Source organism: Cnephaeus nilssonii, assembly GCF_951640355.1.
Source record: "Cnephaeus nilssonii genome assembly, chromosome: 2".
Lineage (NCBI taxonomy): Eukaryota > Metazoa > Chordata > Mammalia > Chiroptera > Vespertilionidae > Cnephaeus > Cnephaeus nilssonii.
In genome coordinates this window covers 29,573,726-29,587,819 of record NC_137073.1, presented here as the reverse complement: position 1 = coordinate 29,587,819, position 14,094 = coordinate 29,573,726, and the positions used below count along the sequence as shown (strand labels likewise).

At 46.2% G+C, this 14,094-nt stretch overlaps 1 protein-coding gene across 2 annotated transcripts in view; it reads left to right on the top strand.

Annotated features, from left to right (window-relative positions):
- Window positions 1–14,094, top strand: part of GALNT17 (polypeptide N-acetylgalactosaminyltransferase 17) — a 415,865-nt gene that overhangs the window by 219,193 nt on the left and 182,578 nt on the right. For both annotated transcript variants that reach the window (XM_079796078.1, XM_079796079.1), the window contains 2 exons: window positions 5,642–5,816; window positions 8,457–8,654. In XM_079796078.1, coding sequence (XP_079652204.1) covers window positions 5,642–5,816; window positions 8,457–8,654 — 373 coding nt within the window. The remainder of the gene's footprint in view (window positions 1–5,641; window positions 5,817–8,456; window positions 8,655–14,094) is intronic.

Genomic DNA, 14,094 nt, shown 5'->3' with positions numbered 1-14,094 from the left:
TCTCATCGCCAAGACATGATAACTGTGAGGGTTGAGGGATACAGACATGGCCCAACCCGAGGTGGCATGGCCACTTGCAAGCCCAGGCCTGTGTGGCCCGGAGGTTCATGCAATGGTTTGGGGGAGCAGGTGGAGATAAGTCTGCTAGGTCAGCACTTGCTTCTGAGCGGGGCTTAGAGATAAGGTTCTGGACTGATGGTTTATTCTCTTACATCACTCCAAGTGCGAGATCTAAATATAATTCCATAATAATGTGTTTTTTTAAAAAAAATATTTTTATTGCTTTCAGAGAGGAAGGGAGAGATAGAAACATCAATGATGAGAGAGAATTATTGATTGGCGTCCACAACCCGGACATGTGCCACAACTGGGAATGGAACCGTAACCTCTTGGTTCATAGGTCAACACTCAACCACTGAGCTACGCTGGCCAGGCCACAATAATGTGTTTGTTTGTTTGTTTGGTTTTTTTTTTGCTTTAGTTCTGTTTGTAACTTTCTTGTTGTCAATGTGTACTCCTTGAGCCTGATGACGGGTGTTTCTTTTATTGTTAAGGAGCAGATTTATCTCCCTCCCGGTCCCTTCTGATCACAGGCAGTAATGCTTCTTCCCTGTTGACCTCCCCAAATGCTATTTACCAAAACGTATAACACACAAGGATTCCCAAATGGCTCTCGACCAATTTAGTATTGGATTTTGTAACACTGGAAGGTAAACATTTATTTTTGCAGAAATGAGTTTCTGTTTTCCTCTCTGAGTTTGTCAGGGAGAAAAATCTTCTGTAAAATGTTTTTCTTACTGTTATTGTAATGTGGTAGAATGGGTTCATTTGTTAAGGATGACATTTCTTAGGTAAAGTGTTTTTCTTACTGTTATTGTAATGTCTTAGAATGGGTTCATTTGTTAAGTGTGACATTTGGGGATTTGTTTCCTTCCCTGGTGAGCCTGGGGCCTTGTTTTTACTTGGTTAACGGGTGGGTTCTCTCACTTTAAGGCAATTTTCAAATCTCAGCACACCAATGCCCTCAGGCTGTCACCGTCCTGTCCATCAGGACCAGTCTTTCTGGAAGACTCACCTGAGCTGTCTACTCATCCTCTCCTCCCACAGGGCCCAGATGCATCCCGAAGGGAATTCTTTTTTCTCACTGGTCCCATTAGGAACCTCCTATTTGCTTAAATTAGTGGTCCATCTCAACTCTCATTTTCTCTAATGCATTTTGATTTTCCTGACATTGGACGTGGAGTAACTCTGAGAATAAAAATGGTGTCATTTTTCAGCCATATGGCCTCTCTGTACATATTTGTGAAATGAATGCACATATCCTCCTTTTGTAAACTCTACCCTTGATATGATTCTGCCTCTTTGATGCTGTTTCTAGCCCATCTGATCCTCTAGCTTGTCTTCCTGCCTCCTCAGTACACATGTTTCCAGAGTACAGTTCTAGTCTTCTTCACTCTCTCCTGGACTCTCACCCTCTTATGGGCCGACATCTCTCATCACTGTGTCCCTGATGCTCTGTGCCTTTCCTCCTCACCTCTGGACCATTCTTTCAGTTCAGCAGGCCACCCCTGAATGTCTGCGGGGCTTCACCCAGGTGAACTCAACTTGTTCTTCAACTTCTCTTTTCCCCCCCTCTTTTCTAATTAATGGCATCTTCCCAATCACCCAGACACTGGTGATTCTATAGATCCAATTCAATGCTCATGTCTTTTGATTATGTCTGTGGTCTGGAATAGTGAGAGCACATGTTCAAACCTCTGCTTAACTCAAACACTACCTTCTCCATGAACACTGCCAACCAAAATAATTTCTCCTTCTGTGACCCCTCATAGCACTTTCCTTCCAACAGGCATTTTTCCCCTTTGACCTTTGCTCTGTTTCCCTTGTAATACTGAATATTCCAACTCTTTGAACTTGTCTCCCTGCCTGCATTTTATTGTAAGCATCTTGACAGAGTACTTGTGTCAGAGTTGATGTTGAGTATGGGCAGGGGTCCAACCCATTACCTTCTGGGGTGCTGAGTCACATGCAGGGGCTGGGAAGAAAAGCCTGCTCACTGTCACTTGCTTTTGAACCCTGCTAGTGGCAGGGTGATGTAGAAAACCCCTTTCACGTCCCGAGTTGGGATACCAGTTTGTAGGAACCCAAGTTTGGGCTCCAGTTGCGAGTGTCCCCCCACGACCCACGTGGTTCAGGGTTCAGGTTCAGGGTTCAGGTTCTGGAGGAGGCTGCACACAAATGAAAGAGACTAGAAAATATTAATTTGGCGATATTGGGGGCCAGGTGGAAGCCCACCTCAAGGGGGAGGACTACACCCTGCTCTGGCCTTTCTATCCCTTTTATTAAGGTTTGGGATCCACCTATAGCCAGTAATAGCCAATCAGCAAGGATTTACATAAGATTAAAGTGTGGGAGTTGCTTCAGCTACCATTGTCTCAACTAGATAGTGGGTGGTTGGCTCCGACCTTTCAGAGCTTCCAAGGTTGACCAGCCTTCCGGGTTCCTTGTCCACACCTCTCTGCTAGTGAGGACAATGGGTGGCTTCCGACAGGGTGACATCTCCCTCAGAATCCCATAGGTCATCACTTCAGTTGCATGTGGAACAATATGTATCTGAAGCATGTCAGGGTGAAGCTGGTGTCACCCACTTTCTCTTTTGACAAACTTATAAATGCCTGCCCGGCCCGCTCTCTCTCCTGACGTCTCAGTCACAACCACTAAACCAATGAGGAGAACACTTGACACTTGGTCACGGTGACTGTCATGGCCAAGAGCTGACATCCAGTTACTGGGCAGAGCCAAAACTCGGTCCCAGGTCGCCTGGCAGCTAAGGGTTAACAGGTGTGGGTCCCCAGGTGTGGTGTTGAGTGCTCAGCATTCAGAATGTTCTCTCTGAACTTACGGAGATTCCCAGGTTCCTGCGATATGGGCGAACCCTCCTATGGGTGCTGTGCCCATGTGTGGTTCCTTGCCTCCTCCCATGGCGTGTCCTTTTGTCCCCAGTGCGCATGGGGGAAAAAGGAAAAACCAAACGGGTTAGGTATGGCCTCCTAACCTTCTTGCTAGTATTACTGTTCCAAGAAATTTAACACAGAAAAAGCCAGCCAACTTGTAGTAGATGGTTTCTAGAAGCTGGACATTCTTTGGGCCACCCCAGTCCCAGTTACTTGGTTATCCTTCCAATTCATGGTGAGTGAAGAAACAGAGGGTCCCCACAGCCTGGCTTCTCCACCAGCATCCTTAACAACTCTTGGATGAGGGCAAAGATGTCACCCACCTAGAAAACCCACAGAGGGCATGCTGTGTGCCAAGATGGTACTATGGACTTCCAGCTCAGTGGTTCTCAAAGTGGTTCCCATAGAAAGCATGGACACTCCTGGGTCCACTTAGAAACAGAAACACTCAGGCTCCACACTAGACCTTTGAAAATGAAGCTGTGGGGGAGGGGTCAGCAATCTGTCCCAACACCTCCCGGAATGCTGATGTGCCCTCTGGTTTGAGACCACTGTTCTAGCGTATAGGCCTATTTTTCCATCTTAGACACAGCTTCCTCAGGTGACCTGGGCTGCTCTGGAATCTCTGTTCTTGTGTCCTAACCCTTCCTAGAGTGAAAATAATCACTAAGACCGGCTTCTCAATGTTGAGCATGTACGTGATGCCAGATGCCAGGGATAATTCTAGACATCTATGTATATTAATTTGTTTAATGCTCACCACAACCCTATGAGGTTCCCCTTCTGTAGATGAGAAAACGGAGGCATAAATTGACTGTCTAAATTGCCCAGGGTTACCGGGTAACAAGTGTTAGCACTTGGTTCTGAAACCAAGGCAGTCTGACTCCCAACCACATGCTATGCCTCGTTAGAGGTGTCTGCCACCTCCCACCCAGGCTCCAGCTTTTTCTCCTTTCTAAACAAATATCTGTATTAGTCTGCTAGGACTGCCATAGCAAGTACCACAGACTGGGTGTCTTAACAGAATTTATTTTCTCATATTTCGGGAAGCTGGAAGTCCAGCCAAGATCAAGGTGTCGGCAAGGTTTCTCCTAAAGCCTCTCTTCTTGGTTTGCAGGTAGCTGCCTTCTCACTGTGTCCTCACGTGGTCTGTCCTCTGTGTGCATGTCCCTGGGGGCTCTGTATGTGTCCACAATCTCCTTTGTTTGTTTGTTTGTTTGAAATTGTATATTTTTACTTTTCAATTACATTTAACATTCAATATTATATTAGTTTTAGGTGTATAGCATAGTGGTTAGACATTTACATAATTTATGAAGTTTTTCCCCAATAAGTCTAGTACCCACCTGGCGTCACACATAGTTATTACAATATTATTGACTGTATTCCCTGTGCTGTACTTTACATCCCCAAGGTATAGCGTAACTACTAATTTGTACTTCTTAATCTCTTTATCTTTTTCAACTTTCTCTTATCTGGCAACCATCAGTTTTTTCTCTGTATCTATGAGTCCTTTTCCATTTTGTTTGTTCGTTTATTTTGTTTTTCAGATTCCACCTATCAGTAAAATTATATGGTAATTGTCTTTCTCTGACTTATTTCACTTAGCATTAATGCCATCTAGGTCCATCCATGTTGTTGCAAATGTAAGATTTAATTCTTTTTCATGGCTGAGTAGTGTTCCATTGTGTACATGTACCACATCTTTATTCAATTGTCTATCAACGGATACTTCAGTTGCTTCCATATCTTGGCTATTATATATGAAATATTCTTCTTTGTCTCTTGTGATAGCCTTTGTTTTATCTAGTATTAAGTATTGCTCTTCCAGCTTTTTCAAAAATTCCATTTGCCTCCTCCATTTGGTGATGGTTATGTCCATAAAGGTATCAACCTTTAAGTCTGTGGAGTTGGGCCCATTTGGCCTGTGTTTCAACCCTTCCATTACTAGGTGTGCAACCTTGGGACAGGTTAGCATCCCTGAGACTGTCTCTTAATTTGTGAAGTAGAATTCATCTAGGTTAATAATTAGTGGAATTAATATGGCAACTTCCTGGGGTTGCTGTAAGGTTTAAATTAGGTCATAGAAATTAAGCCCTTTACACTGCCTGCTCGTGCAGAAGGAGATGTGTGTAATCTCTGTGAGCACTGCTTCTGCCCGTGGCAGCATGCTCATTACCGGGCAAAGATTTCCTTTCCATCCTAAGACCAAAGCACCAACCCTGTTAACATTGCCTCTGGTGCATCACTATGTGTCTGGACCCCTTGGGGTGTTTCCTATAAAAACCAGTGTATGTGCAGGTGGAAATGCCCATATAGCAGTTGATAAGCAGGACCAGGGGACAATGGGAGGACAGGAATGCTGGCCAGGGAAGGGCTGTGGGCCACAAAGAAAATAAACCTCAGAGGACACCTGCCAGCCTGCAGCCGTGGGTTCTAAAAGCTGGGCCTCACTTCCGTCCAGGTGTACAGCTCGGCTGCTGGAAGTACATTGCTGTCCCGGGCTGCTGTGTCACAGATGTCTTCTGACTCACACTGACTGGGTTGTCACAATTTTCTACTAAAATGACCAACACGCAAACTTTTCTGCAATCTCCATTTCCTGAACGTCTTGTCTGCATCTCAGTGGGTTGGACACACATTTGAGATGACATGTCATGGACCATCTTGTGTTTTGTCATTTACAGAGGAGCTGAAGGCCCCCTTAGAGGAGTACGTCCACAAACGCTACCCGGGGCTGGTGAAGGTGGTGCGCAACCAAAAACGGGAGGGCCTGATCCGAGCGCGCATCGAGGGCTGGAAGGCGGCCACCGGCCAGGTCACTGGCTTCTTTGATGCCCACGTGGAATTCACAGCTGGCTGGTAGGTCACACGCTGAACCCTAGGGATACTTAGGACCTGCATTGAGGTCAGGAGTGGTTAGAGTCTGGGAGGTGGGTGCCTGATTCCTCTGGGGCTCCTGGAAGAATGGAAAAGGGGTGGTTGGAAAAGAGGGTGAGACCATAGGCTGGGATAAAACTGGGAAGCAGGGAGAAATTTATCTGTTGTCTACTTAGTCCATCATTGTCATTGTCATAGGATCCCTTGTGATTCCTCGTTATAAGCAGACACCATGTCTCAACATTCACTGAGTTGTCCTGTAGTAATCCTCTCAGCCTCCTGACAGTGGTAAAGATTTCTGTCTTGTCCATGTGGCAGGTCCGGCATGGGCTGTCTGTGGCTCTGCTCCACCTGTCCTCTGCACTCACTCCTGTCTAGGACGCACCACTTTGGTGGCTCAGAGAAAAGAATGCCGGCTGAACCTTGCAATGACTATGCAAGTGTCTGCTCTGTGGTGACATCGTCACTTCTGCTCACATCCCACTGGTTAAAGCAAGTCACAGGTCCAAGCTAAACATTGATTGGGGTTGAGGGAGGGAGTACAGCCCTCTGCAGGGAGGCCCTGTGGGCCACATGGTAAGAGGCAGGGTGTCCCCTGGAAGGGGAAGCAAATTACTGGGAACAGTGGTGCACACTCACAGACTGGAGATGAAACTGCTCACTTCACAAGCATTCTTTGAACACCGTCTCCTGTCCCCATGCTCAGTAAACCATCCAGAGAGAGACTGAGCTGGATGCTTCTCAGTGTGTGGCACCAGTCAACCTGGGGGAAGTGTGGTCCATTGAAGGAGGCAGTGGGGCTTTGGGTTTGGGGCTGAAGCCAGACCACCTGGGTTAGAAGCCTGGTTCTGCCACCAGCTGGCTATGTGGCCTGGAGCAAGTGACTTAACCTCCCTGGACCTCCGCTTCCTCGTTTGTAAAATGATGACCATACTATGTATTTAATGGGATCCTTGTGAGATTTAAATTAGCCAGCACATGTGACCTGTTTAGAATGGTGCCTAGCTCGTAGTGAGTAATCAATAAATATGAACTATCATTAGCTTATTAGGAAAAATATGTGTTCATAGATTAACAAAGGCAGCCTGTAATCAGAGTGACATGGATAAGGTGGAGAAGATGGTCTAAGAGTTGAGAAGGAGGAGAGAGCCTTCCTACTGGGGGAAATTAGGGAAGGCTTCTTGGAAGAGGTGACACACGATCTAATAAGCCTCGGTAGGTAGCCAGACTCCCTGCAGGTGGCAGAAGAGCATTCCCAGAGGAGAGCAGTGTGAGAGAAGACTAGGAGGGACAAAGAACTGAAGCGTGTCTTGACCTCAACCTAGATGGTGTGTGCAGAAGTATTGGAGGCAGTAAATGGTCCAGCGTATATTTTATTGCTCATTTTAAATAGAAAGATGAGGTGAGCCAGCAGGTAATTCAGTAGCTGCAAATGAAAAGAGATGGGATGTAGGCCGAGCATTCTCATCATTCTTCCAAATAATGCAGAGGAATGGGGTCTCACTTGACTCTTTTCCAGAGCCTGTGCTCCATATTAAGCGGGGAGATTAATGCGTGGCTTGTGAGAGCCATCTTCTTCCCGAATGTGGGGAAGGAGCCCTGCCTGCATCTGCTGCGGAGACACACACTGGCAGGGTGACTTACCATCTGGTTTCTCCCAAGCCAGCAGGGCTACACCTAGAACCTGGAGCCTTCAAACTTCAGAGGGAAGGCAGGGGAGGAGCAGGGAGGGGAGGGGTGCAGTGAGAGATCAACCAAAGGAAGTGTATGCATGATATAAGCATAACCAGTGGACACAGACACTAGGGGGTGAGGGCATGTGCTGTGGGGGGCGGGGGGGGGGCTGGCCGGGGAGAGGTCAATGGGGAAAAAAGGAGACATATGTAATACTTTAAACAATAAAGAATTAAAAACAAAAACAAATGAACAAAAAAAACCTGGAGCCAGGTCACTGCCTATCTCCCGGTGCAGCCTTGAGGGGCAGGCTCTCTGGGATGCAGGAATCTGCCTGTGTTTGCATTTAATTCATCCATCCGGTCAGCCATTGCTAACCAATTCAATTAGATCCCTTTTAAGAAATCAATTAAATAATCAATTAAAACAACTGAAATAGTCACACACACACACAAAGAAGCTAGCGAAATGCTTATTAAAACCAGGCCATCAAGGACAGAAGTGACCTATTTTAGGAAAGGAAATTCAGCTCCTGCAGAAAATACAAGAGGCATCTACCAGTGCCCTGGGGGAAACTGAAGCTGCTATGTAAAACTGTAATGCGATGCAAATCATAGAGTCAGATGGCCTTGCTTTGGCCTACGAGGCAGGTATAAAAGACAGGCTGGCACTTTCTGGATTCTTGCTCCAGGCCTCTCCTGCAGGCATCAGCATGGTAGCATCCCACTTGGCGAGGGCCTGAGCTGCATGGCACAGCGCTCACTTAGAGCTGCACGATCCAACTGGAGCAGGCCACCCGGGAGCCTCAGTTTGCACCTGAGTTCCAGCCTGCCAGAGCCCATCCGTTAGCTACATTGCTGCTGTTCATTTCCTGCCATCCGGGGGTCTGTGCCCGTTGAGGTGTGGGCTACTCAGGAGAGAGACTTTATTTCTACTTCTCTGTTTCAGGGCCGAGCCGGTTCTCTCCCGAATCCAGGAGAACCGGAAGCGGGTGATCCTCCCGTCCATCGACAACATCAAGCAGGACACCTTTGAGGTACAGCGGTACGAGAACTCGGCCCACGGGTACAGCTGGGAGCTGTGGTGCATGTACATCAGCCCCCCGAAAGACTGGTGGGACGCCGGAGACCCTTCTCTCCCCATCAGGTCTGTGGCAGGCACGCTCTGGTGGCCTTGAGTCCCAGAACCCAGAGGACAGAGGAGCCAGGGGAGGAGGCTAGGGGACACCCTGGGGAGGGGCAATGGTGTGTAAACGCTGCTTTAGGAATTTTGGGTGTCCTACCATCGCAGCATTTTGATCCTTTAGCTACAGTTTTCAAGGGCAGCTTCTTAAACAGAAATCCTGAAAGACTGAATTGCTGGTGTTACCCAGGGTGTGAAAGCCCCCTTTCTGAGACCCCCAAAGGGGGCTCTTTTGCTGTTCAGCACAAGCTTTATTCAATGGTTCTATCCATAATTAAAAGTGGGCATATGAAAAACAAAATAATAATTCAATGGCCAGAGAATGGGGAAGCAGAGCATATTCTGGTTTTGGCTTGGGGCGGAGAAGTTGTGGATCCAAGAGGATAGAAATGAAGGGGTGGTCTAGGCAAATAAGGGGGAGGAATATTCATGATCTTTCTGGGAAAGGGGTGGTGGTTTTCCCCAGAATCGGCTTCCACCTCGTTTCTGTTTTTCTTTATGGCCCCTTCTGGTTATCATCATGGTGAATATCAGTTATCATGGGGCTCCAGGTGTCTTCGGAGTGGGGTCCTTCTGGAGGTCGAGGGGAGAATCCACTTCCTTGCCTTTTCCAGTTTGTAGAGGTTGTCCTCACTCCTTGGCTCATGACTGCATCATATCCCTTCCCCCCTCTTCCTTCTTCACATGGCCTTCTTTCTTTGACTTTCTTGCCTACCCTTATGATGACATTTGGGGTGCACATGAGTACTCCAGGATAATTTCCCCATATCAAGATACTTAATTACATATGCCAAGTACTTTTCCCCATATAAAGTAACATGTACAGGTGGATTTTGTGTGTGTGTGTGTGCGGGGGCATTATTCAGCCAGCCGCAAATGCCCTGACTTTTCAATTAAGATGATACTTGAGTTATAGTTCAGTAGTGTTTGTGATTGCTAATTGAGGCCAAACTGACTTAAATCTTCATGGTTCTGTCTTATGTTAGAGGAGAGGGGAGAAGCTTTGCCCTAGTTTTAGGGCACTGTTGGTATAAAGAGGGATAGCAAGAAGGAATAGTGGAAGAGCAGTGAGAACACTTTACAGGTAGCTATGAAGTTCTTTCTCAGTTTACAAATTTTTAATAAATAAGAATTAGATTGCGAGATATACAGAACCCCCCATCCCAGCACCCCATCCCCTGCCCCATCTATAATAATCTATAATAATAAAAGCATAATATACTAATTAGACTGGACAGCTGAAAGACCTTCCAGACCTCATTCCAGGCGTCCTTTTGGACGAAGCCACCACAGTGGGGGCCGAGGCAGAGGCAGTTAGGGGCGATCAGGCAGGCAGGGGAGTGGTTAGAGGTGATCAGGCAGGCAGGCAGAGGGGTAGGAGTGATCAGTCAGGCAGGCAAGTGGTTAGGGGCAGCAGGCAGGCAAGCAGAGTGGTTAGGGGTGATCAGGCAGGCAGGTGGGTGGTTAGGGGCGATCAGGCAGGCAGGCAGAGGGATTAGGGGCAATCAGGCAGGCAGGCAGGCAGGCAGAGGGGTTAGGGGCGATGAGGCAGGCAAGCAAGTGGTTAGGGGCGATGAGGCAGGCAGAATGGTTAGGGGTGATCAGGCAGGCAGATAGGCAAGTGGTTAGGAGCCAGCGGTCCCGGATTACGAGAGGGTGCAGGCCGGGCTGAGGGACCCCTCTCCCTGCCATGCACGAATTTTGTGCACTGGGCCTCTAGTGTTCTTATATTTTCCTGCTCAAATTGAAAGCTGAAGAACTGCATTAGAGTAGAGCCACCTATGGGCAAATCTGTGTAACAAGGAAGGCAGCCTTTTGGGCCAATAACTTTCTCAGCCAAAGATGCCTCCATGGCTCATTCCCATCCCAACCTAGATATTCAGTGTCTTTGTGCGATGCTACAGGGCCACACTCTTGGCTCTCCACAAATAATAATATAGATTCATCACTAAGGTGTCATCTGAGAACCAAAGCATAACCCTTGGGATATTTAAAAATTAATGGGTGAGATACTACTTCACACCCATTTGGATGGTTACTATTAACAACAACAGAAAAGAACAAGTGTTGGCAAGGATGTGGAGAAATTGGAAACTTGTGCACTACAGGTGGGAACACAATGTGGTACATACTAGTATATGCAATGGAATACTATTCAGTCTTTTAAAAGGAAGGGAATTCTGACACTTACTGCAACATGAATGAATCTTGGAAACATTATGCTAAATAAAATAAATCAGTCACCAAAAGATGAAACTATGATTTCACTCATATGAGGTATCTAAAATAGCCAAATGCATAGAGACAGATAGTACAGTGGTGGTTGCCAGGGGCTGGGGTGAGGGAGGAATGGGGAGTTGTTATTTAATGGGTATAGAGTTTCAGCTTTGCAAGATGAAAACAGTTGTGGAAATTGGTTGCACAATAACACAAATACACTTAACACTGCTGAACCGTACACGTAAAAGTGGTTAAGACAGTAAATTTTATGTCATGTGTATTTTACCATGATTACAACAAATGAATGTGGAGTGCTTAAAGACCCCTTGGCGCTCAGATTTTGAAGGAATGAAGTTCAAATGATTGGCTGACATGCAGTGAGATTCATATTTTTGGTCAAAAGTTGCTTCCTCCATGATATACAGGAAGGCTGACCTCTGGCCTTGATAAATAAGGGAATGAATGAGGTTGTGACGGTGGTATTAGTGACAGAGGGAAAGGAGTAACTATAGTGTAGTGCTGCGGGTGCCCGGAAAACATGCTGTCTCTGTATATATAATGCACTAAAGCAAAAATGTGGCTGTATTTTATGAGCTAGGGCAACATTAACAGATGATGAATAGGCATTTTTAAAAGACTAGAAAATAGAGTCGTGATCATGAATCATTAATTCACATGCATCTCTGATGTACAAAATAGAATCACATACCAATGATCTCTTTTTAATGTACCATCACTTATAAAATGCTTAATCTGTTTATAGTTGATGGAGATATTTAATTGTAGGAAGGAGTTTTTATGGCCCTTCTGATGTTATTAAGCAGATACAATATGATTCGTAAACGTTAGGACATGGTGGTTCCCACCTGCCCCCCGCCCCCATGGTCCCATTATTTTAATAGTAATGATTTTATTCTGGCAAAGGATGGGATGAGAAGAGCTTTTGCAATCCAAATGGCATCAACTTGGATGGTCTTTGTATACAGAGCCATCTCAGTAGGCAACATAAAGTAGGAGATTTCTCATTAAGGGAATATGTTTCTTTTCTGTTTCACTTCTTCCCCTCTTTCTTCCTATATAACTTCTGCTTGGCACACAGCTCTTTCCCGAGGCTTTCTATTTTTTCCTCCGCTCGCCTTTGTGAACACCGGAGTTTCAGGTGTAGAGGGTGGGCAGTTGCCATTAAAGAGGACAGAGCTAAGTGTAAGGCATGGGGATGGGAACTGAAGAACTCAGACCCCCCAGGGAGGTGCCAGTCCATGTGATGGTGCTGGGGACACAGGGCCAGCATTATCAGGTCCTCAGACTTGTAAGAAAAGACACAAATCCCTATCATTTCATAAAAATCTCTGAATTCTCAGTGTTGGCAATAAATCCCTCTTCTTCCAGACAACATGTTTCCAGATTGGATTTGACCACAAGGGTCCCTGGAGTTGATCTTTAGTCTACATGGGCTGCTTTGGGGACCTCTGGCATTCCCAGGACAGCCTGACTCCATACTTCTCACACTGGGAGCTGTGGGTACTTGCGGTTTGTGGCATTATTGTGGGGCTGAGTGATTGGGGGAAAGTGTGGCTCAGAGCTACAGGAGAACCATGGCTGGACTTCCTGGAGTTTGAGTGAAGGCATGAGAGATTCCCCCTCCTGCCTCCATTGTGTGCCCAGTCCTCTGCCTGTGGCTGGGATTGTTAAAGATTTTGAGAAGTGTTGACCCAGCTCTTGCCTCTGTGCAGAGAAGGCTCCCAAATCTATGTCTTAATTAAGCCCTAATTTTTCACCAAAATGGCATCATCTCCAATGTTACATCAAAAACCTATCATTAGACCAGTTGAGCTTAAACTTTTTTGAGTCAAGGACCTCTCTGATAATCTAATGAAAGCCAGAGATCCTATCACCCTGAACGTGGATAAACAGACAGAACTTTGCATATAGTTTTATGAAGTTTATGGGTGCCTTGAAACCACCCTCCTAATGATCCACTGGGCTTATATTCAGAATGACTGCTAGATATTTCTACTTCCCCAGTTGGAGAGCCTTTCCTTACCATTTTTTAATTACCCACTTGTCTATATGCTTTATGAAGCCAGGACTGTGGTTATGTCATTTGCATCCCCAGTACTTAATGAGTATCTGGATGCCTGACAGCTGAGGCTCAGAATAGAGGTCAGGGTTAGTGAACCACGAGGAAGAGGGTAAGATTGCTTAGAGGTCCATTAGAGAAGGAGAAAGAAAACCCAAATATTTCTGGATGAAGGGAGCCTTCATAAGGGGGACTGACAAGTAATGAGTGCTCAGAGAGGTATGGGGACTACGAGAGCAGCAGTGGCATAAAGATTTAATCACAGGCCCTGGCCAGTGTGGCTCAGTTGGTTGAGCATTATCCCATGCACCAAAAGGTTGCTGGTTCAATTCCCCATCTGGGCACATGCCCAGGTTGTGGGTTTGAGACCTGGTTGGGGTGCGTGCAAGACGCAACTGACCGATGTTTTTCTTTCTTTCCCTCTCCCTTCCTCTCTCTCAAATCAGTAAAAACTTTTTTTAAAAGCATCCAATAACAGGAAGACTTCAAGCACCATTTGGTTTAAGGGATTAGCTGGGCTGGGCATAATCTTAGTAAAACCATCATAACATAGTACTGGTATGTGGGTCTGAAGCTGGATGGCAGTGGGTGTGGAAATGAATTGGACTTGAAGAGGTGAGGAAAGTGAGTGTGGATTATACTTCTGAGATGTTTGAGGGAGACTCGGAGAGGGCAGAACTGTGGATGGAGTGACAAAATGGAGTGGCATGTTTTTTTGTTTGTTTGTTTGTTTGTTTTTAGAATGGGAGACACCCAACAAGTACCTCTAGCACAATGAGCAACTGGAACTCAGGGTTTATATTTCTAAAACCCCAGTTGCTTTGCTTTCCTCCTGTTGCATTTAACTTGTTTAGCACAATGAATCCTTCTCTTCCCTCCAGCAAGTCCCATGATGTTTTTTATTACTCTTGGGTAATGAAAATCCTAGGGTCACTTTAATTCACAAACCAGCCTCAATTTGTTATTGAAATTGTCCTCCTCGCCCTCAGCTGTGGTCTGCTGCTTGCTGACCCTTTGCAGAGGAAGAGGGGCTGGAGCCCTTATTCTTTTTCCCCCTCACCCATCTTTCTCTTGGGAGGTGCAGTGTCTGACTCCACGGGGGCC